The sequence below is a fragment of the Homarus americanus genome, unplaced genomic scaffold (assembly GCF_018991925.1).
Source record: "Homarus americanus isolate GMGI-L3 unplaced genomic scaffold, GMGI_Hamer_2.0 scaffold5831, whole genome shotgun sequence".
Classification (NCBI taxonomy): Eukaryota; Metazoa; Arthropoda; class Malacostraca; order Decapoda; family Nephropidae; genus Homarus; species Homarus americanus.
The window spans coordinates 2721850-2744527 of record NW_024719604.1 but is presented as its reverse complement, the minus strand read 5'-3'; the positions used below and the strand labels follow the sequence as shown (position 1 = coordinate 2744527).

At 39.0% G+C, this 22678-nt stretch overlaps 1 protein-coding gene across 1 annotated transcript in view; it reads right to left on the bottom strand.

Annotated features, from left to right (window-relative positions):
* The window catches only part of LOC121860150 (eukaryotic translation initiation factor 3 subunit F-1-like), a 30170-nt gene extending 13019 nt beyond the window's left edge, over window positions 1-17151 (bottom strand). The window contains exons 1-4 of the mRNA XM_042357208.1: window positions 16996-17151; window positions 5691-5767; window positions 3464-3670; window positions 2188-2290 (exon numbers count right to left, since the gene is read on the bottom strand). Coding sequence (XP_042213142.1) covers window positions 2188-2290; window positions 3464-3670; window positions 5691-5767; window positions 16996-17104 — 496 coding nt within the window. The 5' untranslated portion in view covers window positions 17105-17151. The remainder of the gene's footprint in view (window positions 1-2187; window positions 2291-3463; window positions 3671-5690; window positions 5768-16995) is intronic.
* Window positions 17152-22678: the final 5527 nt, after the last annotated feature.

Sequence of the window (22678 nt, the reverse complement as noted above, 5' to 3'; positions counted from 1 at the left end):
TCTAATGTTTTACCAATTCAACATAATCTACAGATTATTGAAGTAAGTCTGTACAGTATAGTACCATTATTCTGCTACACTTAAGCAGTACAGATGTACCCCGAAACCAGCATCCCATTAACCGCTGCTTTGCATAACAGACAATTACATACAAGGGAAAGACCCCACAATTTTCTTTGATATCCCAGAGGTATGACAATTGGGAGCAACAGAATTTTTTTTTAATTTGGCAGGTGGCGGCGTGGTGCAAATGCTTGCCACCAGAACACTCTGTGCACTGCCCTGACTCCTTCCCACCATCTTTGCTCTTGTTTACACTTACTATGTGTCTCTGACTTTGGTGTTTTTTCGTTATTTCTGACTTAGCGTGTTACTCAATCATGCCTAAATGCCCCAATGATAGTTCCTCTTGTGCTGGGCAGCTTGATGTGATGTGATAAGGCGTAATAATACATAATAAGATGTAATAAAAGTGGTGATGGACCAGCAAAGATTGGTAGAGAATTAAACTTGCTACCCTAGACCGTCTCTACCATCCTCAACACAGGTAAATAACAGTCTCAATTTATGTTTTACAGCAAGTTACAGTGACTCTTCTGCCATCAATGGAATTACTGCAGAACACCTCTTCACCCACAGAACCATGGTATGGTTACTTAAGCAGTCAGTGAGATCATAGGTTCATCAAGATCAACTCTAAGGACCAATTTACTTGTCTCAACTCATAAGTAACAAGTATACCATGCTTTAGCCCTCACATTTTCCTGCCAGTTAAGGTCAAGAAACCTGCTAAAGGAGGAGGGAGGAAAACCAGGTCAATTACCTCTTGGATTGAGCAGTAAGACTTGACTTGATGTTACTGTTTTCTATTTATAGCCTTAAGTCATCATATATTTAAGAATGTAGAAAGTCTTATAAATCTTAGTGACTGAAGTGTGGTAATAACATTATAACACTAATAACATCATAAAAAAACCATAAAATTTTCCCAAAACAGAAAAGTACTGCAGTGTCTTATTTGGTACTAAAATACAATGTCGACAATTTTAGGTTGGTAAAAGCTCAGTTTAGCATTATAGTAGACAGTAATGAAGTTCAGCTACACAACAATAAAACTACATAAAATTAATTTTTATTTGAATACTTTATTTACTTACGTTTCAATACCGTATTTTACGGCACATAAGACGGGTGTATTTAGGAAAAAACTTGTGTATTTTTCTCCCGTATCCATAGTTTTAATAAATAATATACAGTTCCGGTAAATATGGGAAACAAATATAATTTATACCAATAAATAAATTACAACAAAAAATACTCTATTGCCAAACCAGGAAATAAAAACCAAATGAAAGTTTAACATAGTCGCCATTTCCATATACAGTACTGTACATCTGTACTGTACTCCCCATTTACTATAGCAATGGCGAAGCTACCTCCACCAATTCCCTAGCAACGCTCCCCCACACCACCAACTGACCAGCCGTCGTCCTGCTCCCCCACTAAGCCAGCTAACTTGTGCAAAGAAATGTATATTCCTTTTATGTGTTTACCCTTAGGAAAATTATTTCTTGTAATTTTTTCACAATATGTATGTAGGATGGTGTGTGCATGTATATCAGTAAAAATGAATGAAGAAAGTAATATATATCTACCCAAAAATAAGAGTTGAAAAACAACAGCTTGGCCCAGAAGCCTGGTTACATTGACAAGTCTAACTTGGCAACAATGCTGCCAGCAATGTTAACAGATGTAAATGTGAAAAGAAAGTTGTTTGTAAATCTTCATTTGTATCAGGTATTTGTAGAATGAAAAATAAATGATGCAGGTATGGCATTAATACAGCAGATTCTAATGCTTGTAAGAGTTCAGAAATGGTTACTGAAGAGTTGGGTGTCTGCCATACGGATGTTAATCGTCTCAGGTTATCATCATCAGTACAGTAGTTTTAAATCGACCTTTTATATTTACAATAAGTATTTAAAAAAAATAATAAAATTTTTAATTCTGGAGTTGGGTTTAGTAGAATTTAGCCTACTGGAGACAGCAACTGGGGGATTCATTAGCTTACAATAGATTGCAACTTCACATATAGGGTACAGGCTGATTTTATTAACCATTATTCAGAAAAAATGCATCTTACATGCCATAAAATATGGTAAAATTTTGCCTAAAAATGGGACTCACTTCCAACAATCTCTGGTGCATAGGAGATGACCTCAACCGGAATAGGGGCAAACATGGTGCCTGGGGTGCGGCCAGGAACCCCCATGCTGGCACTAACATATCCCTGCAAATAAAACAGTTTATATCAGTGTAAATTGGGTATTAACATACATTACATCACTCACTGTCTGATGGCAAGTATAAGACCATAAATACATTCACAATAATAACAGTGTTTTTATCATTTCTAAAATACTATTCTGTCATAGTCTGTCCTAAGCAATACAAAGGTAATTGTCATTTTTTTAACACTCTGCAGTTTAATTTCGTCACATCTAATTTTGATAACCAAAACATTCAATTATTACAACAATTCTTAAAAAAAAAAAAAAAGTGTGTGTGTGTGTGTACTGAATAATAATAATAATAATTAACGGTAATAATAATAATTAACGGTTTATTGAAAAAGTTCTGCAGCCCGAAGGCGTGAATTGAACATACAAATAATTATAGTTTACAGTTGATGGCCCTGACCTGGGCTGGTCATTGAGACACCAGGAGGTGTGTTGCTCACATGGTGTAGTAACTTCCTCGGGTGTTGATACGAGGGAATTCACATGGTCATTGAGACACCAGGTGGTGTGGTGTTCACGTGGTGTAGTAAATCGTCCTCGGGTGTTGACATGAAGGACCTCACGTGGACATGGGGACCCCGTGTGGTGTGGGGTGGTGTCACAGTACCTCACTCTGCTTGGTGGTGATGTGTTATTTCATAGTCAGGTGAATAACCGGCCCTCTGTTGTTCCCAGGGTGGACAGATTAGCACCTCCTGGTCAGAAGATGGTGGTCAGTTCCAAGGGGTGCTTATCTCACTGGTACTGTCTAGTGCTGACTTCACTGGCTTAAACACTGTTCAACACTGATCCCACTTCTTTCCAAAACGAAATTGTCATTTTTTATTATGTAGATATACCGGTGGTGAGGATGGGTCAGGGAGAGGGAATTCAGGAATGAGCCAACATGGCCAAGGAGGGCCGCTGCTCAGCAGGAGCAGCGCCTGAATAGGTCTTGACCCTCTGGTGGTAAAGGATGTAGTGTGTGTGTGTGTGTGTGTGTAAAATCCATAATAAACAACGTAATATTATTATAATGTTTCAGCACTCCCCTTTTTTCACTTTGCTTTAAACACTGTGTATCCTAAATGACATAATTCTACATACACTAGAAAGAGAGGCATGAAAGTGCTATATAACCTAGAGGACCCTCAAAATGCTTCCTTAACCTGTTTCATTCCTACCTTGATGTTCATGCGGCCTCCGTGCAGAGTTGTGTCCACAGTGAGATGGATGGGGTTGTTGGTGACGCGGGAGTAGTAGTCGTGGATGAGCAGAGAGTGGTCGGTGATCTCGTGGCCAGTTGCCCACCACCCCACAATCACCTCGCCGGGATTTACTTTGCGGTGTAGTTCGTACATATCTTTAGCAAAGTCCAGCTCCACTGCAACCTAGAGCGTAGAAGAAATAACTTTAGAAAAACCTACTCCCTATTCCTCTCTATGATTAACATCTTTATTTTTCATTTCCACCAAACTTTCTGACAATTACCATCTTCATCATCAGTGTTGTGAAATGAAAGAGCAATTACCTCTTTACTTAAGAACCAGAATAATTGGTGCAGAGCACTTCTAGGGACGAGAGATTTCCCACTAACCAGACGACTTTCTCAAACCCGGAAAAATTCTTAATCCCCGGAATCTTTTCCGGTTCCTGGGAAAAGTTTCCAATTGTCTAAACTAGACCTCTTGCACAGACACACTACCCCACTTCCCCAGAATGTTTCTGGGTGCTGGGGATGTTTTCCTTGAGGCTAAACTACCAGAGTCTTTAAATGCAGTTCTAATTAAGTTAGAAACTCCATTTATTTACTACACTATAATACAGAATAGTTTATCTAAAAGTTTAGTAAAATAAATATATTTGAAAATTAAAAACTGGTATTATCCACTCCCATAGAGCTGTGGAGGATTACTGGGTCTCATGTAACTGACCTGACCTGATGCAATGTCAGGTGGAGGTGGGGTGGGGGATTAGTGGTCTCATATTACTGACCTTCTGATGGAATGTCAGGTCACCCTTTCTTAGGTGATGGATTAGTGGGTCTCATGACCTGAAGATGTTTTGAATAAACATGAACCATAAAGTATTTTTAGGGAGATTGTGATAAGTACAGTATACACGAGCAGTTGTATCCTTTCAACATTACATAACATTTTAAAATATGGAGTGAGAAAGCAGAAAGAAGTGAGTGATTAGAGAGATGGAGTGGTAATGAATGTTGCCAAGCACTCCTCAACAGCTGATATTTTACTGAGAGAGAGAGAGAGAGGGGGGTTAAGCATTGAAGATGACATGCGTGTCTGTTTATCAAAGATATCCCCGCCTATTGAGAACATTATTGCTAGGCACCACCAGCAGGCCTCACATAGGTACAGCATGTATTTGGTGTCTAATGATATAAAAAAACGCAGGGATTATACCGGTAAGTAAAATTTTTCGTGGATTTATTTAATGCCACTTTATTACGATCATGTTTCAAAGGCAGTTAAACTTTCTTGTCATTGATTAAGTAAACCTTTTGTTTTGTCCTCTTTCAACTGTTTTCAGAGGCCATTTTAGTTGTATCATGTTTGTACAATGAGAAAATCCAATTTGGGGGAAAAACACTTTTGAAAACAAATAAACACAATGAGAGAAACACCTTTTAGATCACTGTAACAAAATATGTCATGATTATCTAATAATGATCTAACCTCTTATCTCAAATAATGTAAAAACAGATTGGGTAAATTGTTTCGTAAATTTATTAAACAAAACAATGACATCCTTTTCCAGTCCTTATTGAGAAATAAAAGTATCAGAGCTCGACTGTTGAACTGCGAGGGGGATGACAATGGACCCACCATCCAGTAAGGGTGGGGCAGACTTTGCTTCCTCCACCTTGACGGTATGAAGAACTTTCGTCTGGGAATGTACATTATACAATATCGGACTTAAACTCAGTACTGTCCAGTATTTGAACGTGTCAAAATTTATTTTCTCAGACAAGATCTCATAATGCTGGAGGAAGACTACAACATTTAGTTTACCACTGGAGTAAACACAAAGCTTGACCATTCTGTGACATAATAATACAACTTGTTTAGATTACAGTGTCTCACAATGCTGTCCCTCATACTTTCTTGTCCAATCAAGTAACATGAGAAGTACTGTAACAAGAAACCAAAATACAGCACTATACAATATTTTTCAAAACCCACTTACCTCTCTGTTTACTAAAATCATCTGGTGTTAACCAAATACAATATTAAAAAGTCATTCCCATAGTGAAGGGATAAAAATTCATGCAATAAAAGGAACTAAAAACTTTAATTTTGAGTTTTTGTAAGTGAAAATATGAAAAATACATAAGTATAAATAGAAAAAGAGATGACTGTAAACAATGACACACCTGAAGCTCTGACTTACCTCTTCTTTTGACTCATTGTGAGGAACACAGAAGCAGTTAGTTATCTCAATGGCTCCCTTATCCACACCTATGGTACCTGAGGGATGTACAACAACTAATTAATACAAGTTATTCAGCCAGTGAAACACAAACAGTTCACCAACTGGACACTTCATTTTGCCCAGTTTGTCAAATGGGCCCCTAGCCTATGCTAACGTATTTGTTGAGTGCAATTATATTTAGTTTCATTTACTATAGATTTTAACAATATCTTCCTTTGAATGTATAAGTTAACCATTGTCACCTTACAACAGCCATTTTCGTTACTTTATTATCATTGTGCTGGGGGTATTTGCTAGCCGCTTAATGTTTACTTTTCGTATGGAGACGGCGGTGGAAAATCATGTGTATTTCCAAGTAACTGCAACTTTTGTTTAATCTTTAAGACCAATTTTGGCACTTTTATTCATTATTTAGTCATCCTGTAAGAAAATAGTACAGTACAAGTTGAACCTCCCTAATCAGGCACCCTTTGGACCTGACCGGTGCCGGACTATAGAATTTTCCGAACCACAGGCGGTCTTTGTAAAATACATAGTATTATTGATGCGTCAATCTGGCGAATCATATTTAAAATTTGGAGCCTAATGTTTCTCTGGGCACATTACACTGTCCTAAGGGCAAAGCTGTACTGTACATGTGCTGTACAGTACTCAAAATAATGTACTAAATGATTACAGTACTAAAATTTTTGTCTAGTGCAAACTATAGCATGTTTATATTCAAATTAATCACTATCTTATAAGAATTCCAGCAATGTTAATTATATTCTCCCATGTCAGTTCAGTGACATTTTATAAGAGAAAAACTTAAAGTCACTCTTAAGGACTGATAAATAAATACTGTAAGTACTAGACCTTGGCATCAACTGTCAAACATATCACCTCCCTCTCTTCTCCCATCTTCCCAGCCAGTAAACAGACCATTTCGCATCCCTTACAGTAATTTTAGCTGTGTTGATTTATGAGTGTTTGTTTTAACATAATACAGTGGGGTATGCTATAATGAATGGATTCTACTACGAATATTCCTATAACGAACGGTTTTACCTATAAAATTGAGAATGCTATAACGAACGAAACTTATACAACAAACATTATTATTATTTTTTTTTTTTTTTACTAATTTATTGTTTTTTTATTACAAGTATTAATGATATTCTTTATTTCAGGGGTTTAGATGCATATTTATGCACTTTTTTTACAATTTTATATTATATTTTTCAGTGTTAAGTGGTTGTATTTGGGGGCCTGGAACGGATTAATCCTATAATGAACGAAAGCTATAACGAACAAGGTTCTAGAACCAATTAGATTCGTTATAGCATACCCCACTGTACTACAAAAAACAATGTTTTGTTTATTCTAGGAGATGGGCAGAGGTGCATCTGGGTAGACTCTCAGTCTTTTTAGTATTTTGTGTTTCTCTCAAGTACCAAACTAATCGTTCCATTTAAACAACACTTTGATTTAGTGGGAATTCGGTTTAAATCAACCTCTCTTGGAACATATCTCGTGTTATATGCACGTTCTACTGTACAGTGTAATTGTAATAAACGAAAATAGATAAACAATAATTCTCATTCTGCACTTAAAATGACAAAATAGTTACGGTACCTGTACCTGTACTTAAATTGGTGATGTTCACCTGAAAAGAGGAAAAATATATCTGTACAGTAAATGAAATAATAAAATAAATATGCTTATGAGGCATATTAAGGGTAAATAACAAGTGAAATATTACAGAAACACTTGAAATACCGAGGAACGCACCAAACTTCACGAGGACCAGATGTAAACAAAGGGTGTGTCGAACCATGGATACTAGCGCCGGTGGGTGCTAGCGGCCGTCCGGCAAACTAAAATTTTGCCGGACGACGAGAGGTGCCGGACAATAGAGTACTGTACCGGATTAGGGAGGTTCAACCTGTAGTACAGTAAGTTGTATTTCCATAAGTCAGAAACCCCCATTAGCTAGACTATCAATAGGGTCTGTGGGTCCGCTATCACTCACCCTACACCTCAGTCAGAATTGGTGGTAACCCTCGATCTGCCCTCCTCGCATCCTCTATTGCTACAGTGATTAAACCAAGAAATAAATGCCACTTTTAAGGGTAACTGTATAGATAACATAAGATCCTAAGAACATAGGAATGGAGGAAACTGCAGCAGGCCTATTGGCCCATACTGGGCAGTCCCATTTACACCCAACCCCTATCGCTCATATATCCATCCAACCTATGTTTGAAGCTATCCAGCGTATTCAAGTTAATGATGATGTTTGGTAACTTGTTCCACTAATCCACTACTCTATTTCCAAACCATGTTTACCTAACAAGCACGTAAATTTAAATTTTCTAATTTAAAACCATTGCTACGAGTTCACTCCTGGTTGGATAATTTGAGTACCATTGTTATATCACCTTTGTTTAGCCCTGACTTCCATTTATACACCTCGATCATGTCGCCCCTCACTCTACGACTCTGAATTCTTTCTAGGGATTCTATATCCATTCTGTAGTACGGTAACCAGAACTGAAATGCGTAATCCAAATGAGATTTCACAAGCACAAGATATAGTTTTAGGTTAACCTCGCTAGTATTATAACTAACACTCCTTTGTATGAACCCAAGTAAGTACTGTACTTTGTTAGCCTTGTTAAAACCAAATACACATTGTTGTCTTAGTTTAAGATTCCTACTTATCATTAATCCTAAATCTTTCTCATAGTCGGATTTCTCTATAACAACGTTGTTCATCTGATATCTGGTTTCTCTGTTTACACCTCTTAGACTAAGTACAGTAATATCTCTGTTATCTGGAATCCCCCAAATCAAGAAATCTCCAAAAGCCGGAATTGAAATTTTCTCAGAAAATTATTCCCAATTTTCCGGCTTTAGGAACAAATTTTCCAAGGTTGAAAATCGAAAAAATTTCTGAAAATGTCTTGAATAAATATGAAAGTAACTTTTGGGGGGGGGGGGGAACCTGGCCTGACTCAATGTCAGGTAGAGGTAGGGTGGGGGATTAGTGGGTATTACTGACCTTCTGATGGAATGTCAGGTTACCCTTTCTTGAATAAAGACAAAGGCTAAAATATTTTTAGAGAGATTGTGATAAGTATAAATGAGCACAGTTGCATTCCTTCAACATTACATTACATAACATTTTAAAATATGGAGTGAGAAAGCAGAAAGGTGTGGGTGATTAGAGAGATGGAGTGGTAATGAGTGTTGCCAAGCACTCCTGAACAGCTGATATTTTACTCCCTACCATGTAGTTACCTAACAGGTGATTTCGAATAGAGTTTGAAATTATTGCTTCCAGCAATTTGCCTACAATTGATGTTAAACTGATTGGTCGATGATAGTGATTTATATCCCTCCTTGAAAATCGTTATCACATTAGCTATCCTCCGGGATTATGGTACAGTACTACACCTGTTTTTAATTACATGTTAAACAATTTTGCTAAGGGCATACTAAGCTCTTCCAAACATTCCTTTAATACTCTGGCAAATATCTCATCGGGACCTGGCGACTTATTAGGCTTTAACTTGTCTACTTGCTTACTAACGTCGTTACCAGTCACTACTATCTCTGTATGTAGTCGGTGCCTCGGGTATCATGTTCAAATTTTTAGTGGTGAAAACTGTTGAAAAATATTTATTCAGATTATTGCTCATTTCTCAGTTGTTATCAGTTAGCTCGCCGGTATCTGACTGTATTGGTCCAATCTTTTCTCGTGTTTTAGTTTGATACATTTGAAAGAATCCCTTGGGGTTTGACATTGGCTCCCTTGCTACCTTCAGTTCATTATTCCTCTTTGCTTTTATTATTTCAGTCTTAACCCTACCGGCCAATACAGTATGGTCGGGATATATATCACGACTTTATATAACGATTTTTTTTATATCGCAGCTGCCAAAATTATCGATATGGCCTTTTTTTTTTTTTTGCGTGGGAAATCAAGCAGGATATATTTAAAATGTACCGCCACGGCAAACAAATGGGTTATTTGCTCACCAAAGGCGCCTCTGTGGCTACTCACTCACGCATTCACGCTCGCCCGCTCAGTCTTTCTGAGTGAGTGATGAGAAAGCAGCTGACTGTTACAGATTACGACTTATAGGGTGACTGTAAATGGGTTGCTAGTGACGTGAAAAGTGAAGTGAAGATAATGGAAAGCTTAATGGAAAAGATTTAATACTGTAAGTAATATTTTTGGTGTTCGTTTAAGCAGGTGTGGGATTTTCAAGTGAGGGTGGCAGTGTGGCGTCTGCTGCCTAGTCTGGTGTTCCTTGATATTGATACTGACATTGAAACAGCCTGTTGTTCCTGAGTCTCGTGATCATTGGTGCTTTAGTTAATAAGAAAATAAACTCGTTATGTCAAGTTTAGTCACTTTTTTGGCCTCCAGAACCTAACCCTATTTTCCCCATTGATTACATGTTATTATATATCGCGGGTTAGGATATAGCAAACATCGTTGGACCCTATCTCGCGATATATCCCAACACTACTGTACCTTATAATAATCTCGGAGGCAAACTTCACGATTTATTCTTCTACCTATAGCCTTCCTTTGTCCAGTAAATATTCTTTAAATAATTAATTATTCATTTGGGGTCACTGTTATTTGATCTGAGCTTTCTGTATGGTATGCTCTGCCATTGTGCACAAAGTACCTCATGTGCTTTTGTGCATAAGTAAAACTAAATCGTATAACAGAAAGCAAATTTGAAAGCAAAGTAAGTTTAAGAGGCCCCCTTTGTCCTCCAACTGAAGATTCATCAAGATTTGTCTGCTACAATAATCTCAAAATTCATCTGCTACAATATAAGTACACTGTAAATAAGTATCTTTACCTTTAGCTTTGTTTTTGGGTGTGATTTTTCAGCAAAATGGTGGTCGAAGTTACTGGGGGGGGTGTGGGGGTCCCCCACATAAGTTGGATAAGAACATAAGAACATAAGAATGGAGGAAACTGCAGCGGGCCTATTGGCCCATACTGGGCAGTCCCGTTTACAACCAACCCCTATTGCTCATATGAGCATCCAACCTATGTTTGAAGCAATTCAGCGTATTCGAGTTAATGATGATATTTGGTAACTTGTTCCATTCATCCACTACTCTGTTTCCAAACCAGTGTTTACCTATTTCACGCCTAAATCTAAATTTGTCTAATTTAAAACCATTGTTACGAGTTCGCTCCTGGTTGGATAATTTGAGTACCTTTGTAATGTCCCCTTTGTTTAGCCCTGTCTTCCACTTATACACCTCTATCAGGTCGCCCCTCGCTCTACGTCTCTCGAGGGAGTGCAAATTAAGATGCTTTAACCTGTCTCTATACTCAAGTCTTGTACCAAAGCTGATATTTTTCATGAGGAGAAAGAAGTGGTCCAGCGGGAACTTCACAAACTAATGAACAAATGGCAGAAAATACAGTGTGTGATATGCAAAATTTGCAGATCAACACAAGATGCGCAAATTTTTCAATTCCGCTAAAACAATATATGGCCCAACTACTCATGGCATCACCCCCCTCCACTCATCCGATGGTAACTCCCTCATTAAAGATGAAGAAGTCATCCGTCAGTGCTGGAAAGAGCACTATCAATCACTGCTCAACTGAATCACCGATGTGTATGTCTTGACTACCCAGCAGGTTCCTCAGCATCCAGAGCTGACCCACCTCAACAATCCTCCATCACTGGATAAGGTAGCTATTGCCACCAAAGCCTCAGGGCCTGATGGAATCTCAGCCAAGGTGTATAAAGCAAGAGGACCTCTGCTTACCAGCCGTCTCCACTCTCTCCTGGAGAATATATGGGAAAAGGTGGAAATCCCCCAAGCTCTTAAGGATGCCTCCATCATAGCTCTTAAGGATGCCTCCATCATCAATATTTATAAGAACAAGGGAGACCGGTCAGACTGTGACAACTACCGCAGGATCTCACTGCTGTCCTTAGCTGGCAAGATTATCGCCCGAGTCCTCCTAAACAGACTTTTTCCTGAGGCTGAAAACTTCCTCCCAGAATCTCAATGTGGCTTTAGACCATCACGTGACACCACTGACATGATCTTTGCTGCCCGCTAGATACAGGAAAAGTGCAGAGAACAGCGTCGTGACCTGTACATGGCCTTCATCGACCTAACCAAGGCCTTCAACTCGGTCAACAGGGAAGCCTCTGGCAGACCCTCAGTCGTTTTGGCTGCCCACCAAAATTTATTGCCATTATGAGGCAACTCCACAATGACACCCAGTCTGAGTTCTTCCCCTTCCAAACAGGGGTAAAACAAGGATGTGTAATGGCACCAACTCTCTTTTCTATTTTCTTGGCTGCCTTCCTTATTCATGCCAGTGCCAATTCAGCTGGCAAGGTGGACATCCAGTACTGGATGAAGGAACTTATCAACATAAGACGACTCCACACAGGAACAAAGGTGTCGGAGCTTCCATCACTGAACTTCAGTATGCAGACAACCTCACACTCATCGTTCACACTGAACGCAACCTACAGGAGATCCTGAACACCTATGCAGATGTATATGCACACTTCGGCAGCCGTCTCGTCTCTAATATTCCACGTATTATTAATAAATTGTATTGTTAATTTTGCACACACAAACATTAATCCAATAAAAACAAATTCAGAAACATTAATTAAAATATATATGAACAGTAAATAAGTGTTGCTTTCATATTCTTATGTAAAGTAATGACGATATGTTTTCACTTGTGCGCACTTACTGTACATAAACAATCTCTCTTTTTTTCTTTACCATTATCGTTAGCTACTTCTATTGTTCCATTTATTAACATTAAATAACATTACTTAAAACAACCATATTAATTTTACTACACCTACAACCACGGTCTTATTTTCTTCAGTTTTATATGTAGAACCAGTCAGTCACTGGTTTTGTAATCAACGAAAACAATGCTGTGTCAATTCGTCTTGTGTTTTAATATTCTACGTATTATTAATGAATTGTATTGCTCATTTTGCACACATAAACATTAATTCAATAAAAAAGACATTCAGTAATAAACAATAATGAATCTTTTGTACATAAGAGAAATGATGCTGTTTACACTTTTATGCACGTCGTCTGCACGTTGGCGGGCCGTTCAAACCCGTCGAAATTCAAGTTTCCACCGTCAAAATTTTTATTTATTTATTTTTTTGTGTGTTCCAATAAAATACGTTAGGAATTAAAAACTCGCGAAATTTGAGACGCTACTATACGACATTTAACCCTTCAATATGTCTTCAAAGAGACCATGATGCAGAGAAAGTGGTGCTAGTGCTTCCAAGCATAAGCACAAGTCACTATCTATCCAGGAAAAGGGTGAATTTCTATGGTCCGGCACCGGTCAGGTCCCGAGGTTGCCGAACTAGAGAGGTACAACCTGTAGTTAGGTACTATTATACAGGGGCTCCTCTACTTACGAACGGGTTAGGATCCTGAGGTCTGTTCGTAAATCCAACATTACTCTTGTCAATACTGTATACAGCATTGTAACAAAAGGTTGTACAGACAGCTATACCCCAATAATACTTGACAATATTTCTTCCCAGCCTTAAATGGTATTTTAATGTATAAGTAGCATGTACTGTATAGTAATAATAGCATGTATAGTAATAATAAATAAAGGTATTATTATAAGGTTCTTACTCTATTCCTGGTGCTGCCTTGCTTGGTGGGGCTGATGTTGCTTGCAGAGGTGTTGGAGTTAGTTGGAGGATGGAGATGGAGGATCAACAGGGTCTGAGGTACAGGTATCTGGTTCTAGGAATGGCTTTAAAGGCTGTATAACCTCCTGTATATGGCATTGGTTCTTGATGTTCCGTAGATTATAATTTCCCTTGCTCCTTGTGTCCCATCTCAACTCTCGTGAAAAACTTATCAGGGGTTGTCTGCACAGTTAATCTTTTCTTTTCTTCATAAATTATCTTGTAGCAGGCAATAGCATCATGAACAGCTGCAGACACTTTTGTAAATCTTTCAATGTTTGGGTCCTGAGACTCAAAAGAAGCTAGTACCTTCTCAATCATGCTGAGATCTTCAGCCAGTTGCTTAGAGTTGAACTTTTTGGGTTCCTCAGCCTCCTGTTTCTCCTCAGGGACCTCCTCCTGGACCCTGTGTGACTCCAGCTCCATCAAATCTTCGTTCGTCAGCTCCTGAGAGTGGCATTCCAACAATTCGTGGACATCATCTTCCTCCATTTCCAAATGCAGTTGCTTGCCCAGTTCCACTAGGTTTGTTGGCCACTGAATCCACATACTCTGTAAATCCCTTGAAGTCATTGGCAAATTGTAGGCAGAGCTCCTTCCAAACACCATTCATGTTGGAAGTCTTGACCTCATGCCAGGAAGCATCAATGTTCTTAATGGCCTTGTAGATGTTGTAGTTCTTCCAGAACTCTCTCAGTGTCACTCCACTCTCCCCTTCAGTCTCCTTCACAGCCTGTGTGAAAGTTCTCTGCAGGTAGTATGCTTTAAAACTTGCTATGACACCTTGGACCATAGGCTGCAGGACAGAGGTGGTATTGGGAGGCAAGTACACCACCTTGATGTTGGCATGGAAATCGTCCAGGAATGATGGATGACCAGGGGCATTATCTAGCACAAGCAGGATCATGAAGGGCAGGTTTTTGTTGTTGCAGTACTTTTCCACCTCAGGTACAAAATTATGGAAAAACCAGTCTTCGAAGAGGACTTGAGTCATCCATGCCTTAGGGTTAGCCTTCCACACAACAGGAAGTGAAGCTTTGACAACACCCTTGAGGGCCCTGGGGTTTTTGGAATGATACACTAACAAAGGTTTTAGTTTGCAGTCACTAGCAGCATTTCCACCAAGCAGGAGTGTAAGTCTATCCTTCGATGTCTTTAAACGAGGCATAGTCTTTTCTTCTTTGGCGATGTATGTATGATCAGGCATTTTCTTCCAGTATAAACCGGTCTCATCCACATTAAACACCCGCTCTGGTAGGTAACCCCCCTCATCAATAATTTCTGACAAAAGCTGCTACCATGATAGCACTGGCAGCCTCACCACTCACTCTTATGTTGCGCAGGTTTGAACGAGCCTTAAACCTGTGGAACCAACCATGGCTAGCAGTAAATATTTCTTCAGTAACACTCTCACCATGTTTAGCCTTTACGTCTTCAAAGAGACTTATGACCTTCTGCTGAATGAAGTTAAGGCTTATAGGCATGCGGTGCTGATGCTGGTCTTCCGGCCACACACTCAAAAGTTTTTCCATCTCTGCGATCACTGAGCCTCTTTTCTTACTGATGATCGTGGAATGCACTGGCACAGAACCTTTCAAATGTTACATAATGCGCTTTGTCCTTCAAAATTGTCCCAACAGTCGAATGATTCATCCCAAGAGTATTTGCTATGCTTATCATTTTCTCACCTCTTTCACAACAGTTTATAATGTCCACCTTAGTTTTCAACGTAACAGTGCGAAGCTTATTACTACCATTTTTTCTTTTACTTTTTTACACAATACTGTACTGTATGTATGTAGGATGGTCTGTACATGTAACCGAGTAAAACTATATGAAGAAAGTTACGTACCCAAAAATATGAGATGATAAACAACCATAACACCAGTAGCCTGGAGTCTAACTTGGCTACAATGCTGCCAGCGATGTTAACAGACACAAATGTGAAAGAAAGTTACTATTTTACACAAACAGAAATTACACGTGTATACAGACGACTCGGGAAGTTTTGTTATTATCATATACGAGTATTAATTATTAAATAAAGAAAACGATTAAGACATTGGTAAATAAACAAAATACAGAACTAATGAAGGTGATTTGGCACAAGCGCATAAACCACCCAGCAGTGAGATGATTGCAGGCGTATTATCAATGTTTTTATTTTTTATTTGTTTTTAATAAATTGTCTTGTGTTTTTTTTTTACTATTTTCCATCCCAAGCAACAATTACTTTCGTGAATATATTACTTTTATCCTCTTCACCACTGATCAGCTCGTTAGCCGCTTGGGCGATCGGTCAGTGTTACATACTGTTGCCAAGTACTGGCTCCTGAATTTATCTGAACCTGCGTCAGTGCTTGTCAAGTCTGAGCAAAAGCTAAAATCGTGCACAATAAAAGCAAATCATGACAAACAAGTCCATCTCTGGAAGCCAGGGGATGAATATGAAGATAAAATATCATCACTTCTAATTTCTTCAAAAAATTTTCATTGTCTTCTTCAAAGCTAGCATGAGTAAATTTTAGTCTCACATTCTTTTTGTTTTTCGTTTTAGTCTTTAATAAATTGTTTAAGTGAGATGCTTGCAAGAGTAATAACGTTTTTATTTTCTTATTTTCATCTTTAATAAATTGTCTTAGTGTGATGTTTGCATGATCCAATGTATTGTTATGCCGAGGCATAATTTTGTAATACAATTTTGTAAACTTGGTGTTTTGAAAAAACATTGGAAAATATTTTCATTAACCACCCAGCAGTGAGATGACTGAAGGCGTATTAACAATGTTTTTATTTTACTTTCGTTCTTTAATAAATTGTCTTTGTGTTTTTTTACTATTTTCTATCCCAAGCAACAGTTATTTTCCTGTATATATTGATGGTGATGAACGCAACACGAAACGGGTTAAAAATAGTGATGAAACGGGTAGGTGACGGTATGGGCAGACCCCAAAATATCCACTGCCTAACCTAAATTGACCCAGGAAAACCGTTTTAGTATTAAATTTCCAGTTATGGCATACAATATATCATAATCTGTATTTTTCACAGACATTCCGTGTCAGTAGCCCATCCTATACAAACATCTGGTAGGGGTCCAACTAATTACCCAAATGTAGCCAAATGTAGCCGCAATGAAGTCAAATAATAGTCCTAGATGAATAAATCAGACTGCCAATCACTTCTCGACTAGTATTTGGTGTCATAAAGTAAAAAAAAAATTGGTAAACTTAATTTAATCTGAGTTAATAGATCGAGTGCATGTACCTAACCTAACCTAACACAACTCAGATTAAAGTAAGTTTACCAATTTTTTTTTTACTTTATGACACCAAATACTAGTCGAGAAGTGATTGGCAGTCCGATTTATTCATCTAGGACCATTATTTGACTTCACTGCGGCTACATTAGTGGGACCGTGTTGTAGTATGTGGCCACCAGCCAGCACCACATAAAACATTACCTGACTTATGACACACAGACGCACATTACTGATAATACCGCTATTTAAAATAATGCCTTACCTAATAATGTTCCTATTACACGATGAGCATCAGGATTTCTTCTTTCGTAGGAATCCACAATGGTGAAAAACACCACGGGATGAACTTTGGCCACCAGGTTGAGCGCCATGTTGTCGTCAGAGGGAAGGCCGCTCACTGACAGGCTTAACCAGGGTGTATAATGACATAGTGTACTACTTTTTATACAACAATAATTACTTGATTTAAATAATCTTTGGCACAGCAATTATTTAAGGTAACGAATAGCTTATCATATTGAGTTTGGTTTAGTCTGTAGTAATGGAACAAAACATTTTGACAACATTACTTCACGTGTTGCCACTATACGAATCTAGAGAACTTTATATTTGCAGCCGCTAGTTTGGACAGTTCTAAAATACTTTTTCTCAATGGCACTTCTGGCGTAAATTAAGTTTAAGCGATATATTTAACATTTTATTATGTATGTTCATAGGTGGCGGTAAACACCAAGACCAAAGTAAAGTTCATCGAAGAGAACCGAACACTCCAGACTCAAGTTCAACAGCTGAGTGAGGAACAAACCAAGCTTAAAACGACACCAGCAGACCGGGTGGATGACATAAGGCGGCGAAACAACCCCAGGATGGCCGGTATCCCTGAAGACACCCACGAGAACTGGGAGTCATCTCACGCCTGCTGAATGAACATTTTAAACTTCCTTAAGTCAAGTTTGGTCGAGCTCAACCCGTCGGGAACCCAACTTCTCCCTCCCCCACGACACCCTCATCCCCCTCTGACCGGGACAAAGTGTTTTATCAACGCAGTCAACTGAAAGGCATCACTATCTTCGTCAACGGAGATCTCTGCCCAGGTACTACTAAAGCCCGTCTACAGAAAATGGACCAGTTTAAAGAAGCCAGGAAACAAGGGAAATTAAGATAATGATAAAAGAAAAACAAACTCCAAAGGAAATTTGCAAAAAGACCCATAACTTTCGGTGATGCAGGCCCGGATTATCCATTAGGCACAGTGCCTTGGGTCTACGAAAAATACAACGAGAACTTTTCTTCCCCTTTTTCTACAGGTTATTATTAAATTGATAGAGGTACTTTTTTCCATTTATTTATTACTTAATCCTATTAGTGTCCACCAGCTAGCTGTGCTTCTTGTAAACAAAACTATTTCTGTACTGTACAAGAACAGCTGATCTAACCCATTTTCTTTTACTTAATTCATGACAAACATCACTGAATCTTATTCTTTCGACATCACATTTTATAATTAGGTACTAGTTTGTGTTATTAGTGAATATGCTGTCAAATGGGGCCCCATATTTTGGAGGTGCCTAAGGCCTATGAAAGTCTTAACCCGGCACTGGTGATGCTTACCTTAGTATCAGAAATAGAGCTTATACAAATAAGCTCCAGTCAGCATCAGGCGACAGTGTAGTGGATTTCTCCCCTACAAACGCTGTTTGTCGCTGAGTAGCCGGCCCCGCGAATTCCAGTGTGTGCCTCATAGTCTAGGTCAACCAGCGCCGCCCACGGAGCGGAGGTCAACTATCTACCCACACCTACTTCCGCTATAAAAGACCTGACCTCGTGGTGACCTGTCTCTTTCTACCTACACCAACCAGCCAGCAACACCTCCTCCTCCGCCTGCCTGGCGGTCCTCACTCCCGCCGGCGAGCATGGACCCGGAGCTGTGAAGACTTGCCTCTTCTGCTGCATGTTTGAGCAGTCTGCAACTTCATTGTGATAGGACACTCAATCCTAGTGATTGTACTTACTCAACATAGCGACGGTGCAATTACCATCTCAGATTGTACGAAACATTCCAACTTCTGAAAAACATATATTTGGGCTCCCCAAATTTTGACTACTACCCGTGCGTCTACGTCCTGGATTGGCCAATCAGTGGTGCCCCACGGTGGCGTGATACAAGCACGTTTACTGCGGTGCTCTGATTGGCTAACAGAACGTGGCGTGGTAGGGAGACTGTCTCTACTCTCTAAGTCCTCTTCTTTCCTTTTTTCATCCCCCTCATGCACTCCGTTCCTTGAACGGGAGGCGGGACTTAGCGATACGGTCGATCCGGCAAGGGAACCTGTGATAGTGCAGGGCACCCCTTGTCCGGGGGTCACCGGTAGGTGGCAACTTTTTAGACATAACTATAGTCACAGGTAACCTGGGCGCAGAACCCTACGAGCCCGACGCCCGTCCAAGAGGGGGGGGCGGGGTCACTGCTCCCAGGCAGGAGCCCTGTGTTATAGGTAGGATTGGGATGTAATCAAGGAAGATGACTACAAGCATTAGAATAAAACATAGAGATAAGGGACACTCTATTGGAAGAGGAAAAGTGGCAGAAATCACTTACAACAAATTGCAAGTCCCACTAACAAGAATATTTAGCACCAACGAAGGTTTCAAAGTAATCTGTAAAGATGACTTTGACTCAGACAAAATCCTTTCAAAAGAAGCCAGAGATGTATTTTACAATGAAGGACTTGTTGTTGTCATGCCACCAAATCAAAAAGCAAAAAGATCAGTTTTCGTTCGTCAAGTCGACCAAGAGATCGGGAGGAAGACATCTGAAGATCTGAAAGATGAACTGGAACGCCAAAACAGTTGGATGAAGATCGAGGAAGTCATCAAGATAAAAGACTACACTCATGTTTTCAAGATTACCTTCGAAGAAGTTTCAATGGCTGAAAAAGTTTTACAACAGGGCTTTCTAATATTTAACATGTCAGTAACACCTCATCAAATAAAGAAGGAAACATTCATCAGTCTGCAAACTTGCTTTTCCTGTTACAAATATGAAGAACACACAACGAGAGACTGTCCAGAAAAAGAGAAAAAGTACTGCTCAGATTGTGCAGGCGACGACCATACCTACACTGAATGTAAGAACACACATGTTGGCTGTCTCAACTGTAAGAGAAACGGGAATGCATACATAGGACATAGGACGTTAGCAATGGCATGCCCAATAAAAAAACACATGATAAAGTACAAGGAACAAGAAACAAGGAAAAAGGAACAAGACAAGAAGGATACGACATGCGTCGAAATAGCCAAGAGAGCGGTCCAAGAGGCTCACAGACCAGAATCCACCATATTAAACTTAAGTGAACCAATACATGACAAGGTAATGATTAGTATGATCCACGCACATCTGCACAATATCATTGCACGCGGATCATACAATGAGGAGTTAAGGAAAATGTTTAAATTGAATAGCCTACCAGAGATGATATTCCCAGAGAATCCAGAATCTGAAAAACTATTTCAGGCAACAAACTCAAGTGAACTGAGAGAAAGACTACAGTTAGACAAACAAAGGTTTGAGCAAGGAGCAAGAGCTGATACACAAGGAACACAAGCGACTGATAGAGATCCCAGACAAATGACTAGAAGTGACAAAGAGAAGATAGAAATAACAAAAGGACAGACTACAAGACAAAGGATAAGGAGGAGAGAAGATAAGATGGAGACTGATCACAATATACAACCTGAATCTGCTGAAGATATTGGATTAAAAGTTATCACCACAACAAAACATGGAATCCCAACATCGAGACCAACAGGAGGGACAATAGCAAAAAACTGTGAAGGAGGGATATACAAGTGGACATATCAAGAAAAAAACCCTAAGCGAAGATTACGTCTGGACACTTATCACTATGGACAAACTAAAGATTACGACCAATGACTTTAAAATAGTAGACCCGTCAGAGTTTAGAAGAGTAAGAAGCGGGAAACAGGACGATAGGTCTCCACTCCAACAGTCACAATCCAAGTATAAGAAATAATGGACAATAGAGAAACAGTAAGAACTTTAAGAATAATACAACTCAACGTAAGAAACTAGAAGAACGAGAGAATTAACCTAAGTAATATATATCAAGAAATGGACCCTGACATTATACTAATAAACAGTCAGGGTGAGACAGACAACAACAACATAAAACTCTTTAACTATTATGTAAACCAAAGAAATAAATCGGGCGAGAAAAATGACGGAGTAGCTATAGCGGTTAAAAGAAACTTAAAATTAAAACTAATCGATGACTTCCACGATGAATTTCTAGCAATAAAAATAAATACAACTCAAGGAGACGTAATTATTGCTACTACTTATCTCCCACCGAGATGACCCTACTTACCTACAGAAGACCTATTAAAATTGGCTAACAATAGTCATCCGATGTACATCTTAGGAGACTTTAACGCCAGACACAGGATTTTTGACAATACAAATAATAACGCCGTGGGAAACGCCCTTAATCAATTAATAAACCTAGGGAAAATCAATCATCTAGGTCCTAACTTTCCAACCTGGAGAAATCACAATACACAATCGACACCAGACAAAATATTTACCAACAACAAAGCCTTTTTCAATTACCATATAAAACAAGGACCTCTTACAGGCAGTGACCATCTGCCAATTATACTAACACTGTCAACAAGCCCCATACAGATACCAATAAAAAAGAGACTGAAAATGAGTAAAACAGACTGGGACAGCTTCAAAGACGACTTAGGTAATCACCACTCGATTAACCTACAAGGGAAAACAACAGAAGACATAGACTCAGAAATGGACAGACTGCACTCAGCAATAAAAACATCTATAACCAAACACACTCCTACTTCACACTTTAGAACATTACCCAACAACAGACTACCAGAAGAAGTTAAATTAATCCAAACCCATTACAATGAAATAAACAGGTATATGGAAAGACACGGCAGTATCAGATGGCTATATACGACACAGACAGCACTACAGATAAAATTAAGAGACGCATGTAAAGAAGCAAACAATAAAAAATGGAATGATATTATAATGGCGGCTGACATGACTAAAGACACAAAAACATTTTGGACTTCCATAAACAAGATGATGGGGCACAACAAGCAAAAAACACTATACATTAAAGACCAAAATGGAATAAAACTGCACGAGGAAAATGAACAAGAGTCAGCATTCAAAAGGGAATGGGTAAAAGTTTTTAAAATATCAGATGAGGAAAATGAAGATTTTGATAGTGAACACGAAGAAAGGATAGAAGACGAAATGGGAAGACAAATACATAGAATCACCCCAAAGCAATATATAGACTATAACTTATTACCTAATAATCAAATAATAACCATGGGAGAAATGATGCACTGTCTGAGGAAGTTTAAGGAAAAGGCCCTTGGGCTCACAGGTATTACACGAAATATGATCATGAAACTACCTGAAAACATCTTAAAAACACTATTAAACATTTATAACGCATGCTTAATAACCGGTTACTTTCCAGACAAACTAAAATATGCTAAAATGATATTTATTCCCAAGGAGGGTAAGGACAATAAGGAAATATTAAACTACAGGCCAATATCTTTATTAGAGATTACATAGGAAAATTTTTCTGTCTTGAGAAGCACCTGGTTGTGAAAATACTTGATCATAGAAGCACCTGTAGACTTTGTGATCTTTATGTGCTCCTTTATCTTGCTGGGTGGACACATCATATTACTTTAAACCAATTACAGCTAGCAGCGGAGGGAGGTAGGGATGCATGGCCAATCACAGTCCGATACGTCATATTACGTCAGTGATAACGCAACAGAGACATGCACTGCGCAACCTTACCGCGCGGCTTGGCCAGGCGGAGGCAGAGGAGGGAGCAGGCGGGTGGGGCGAATCTAAAAATAGCGTCGAG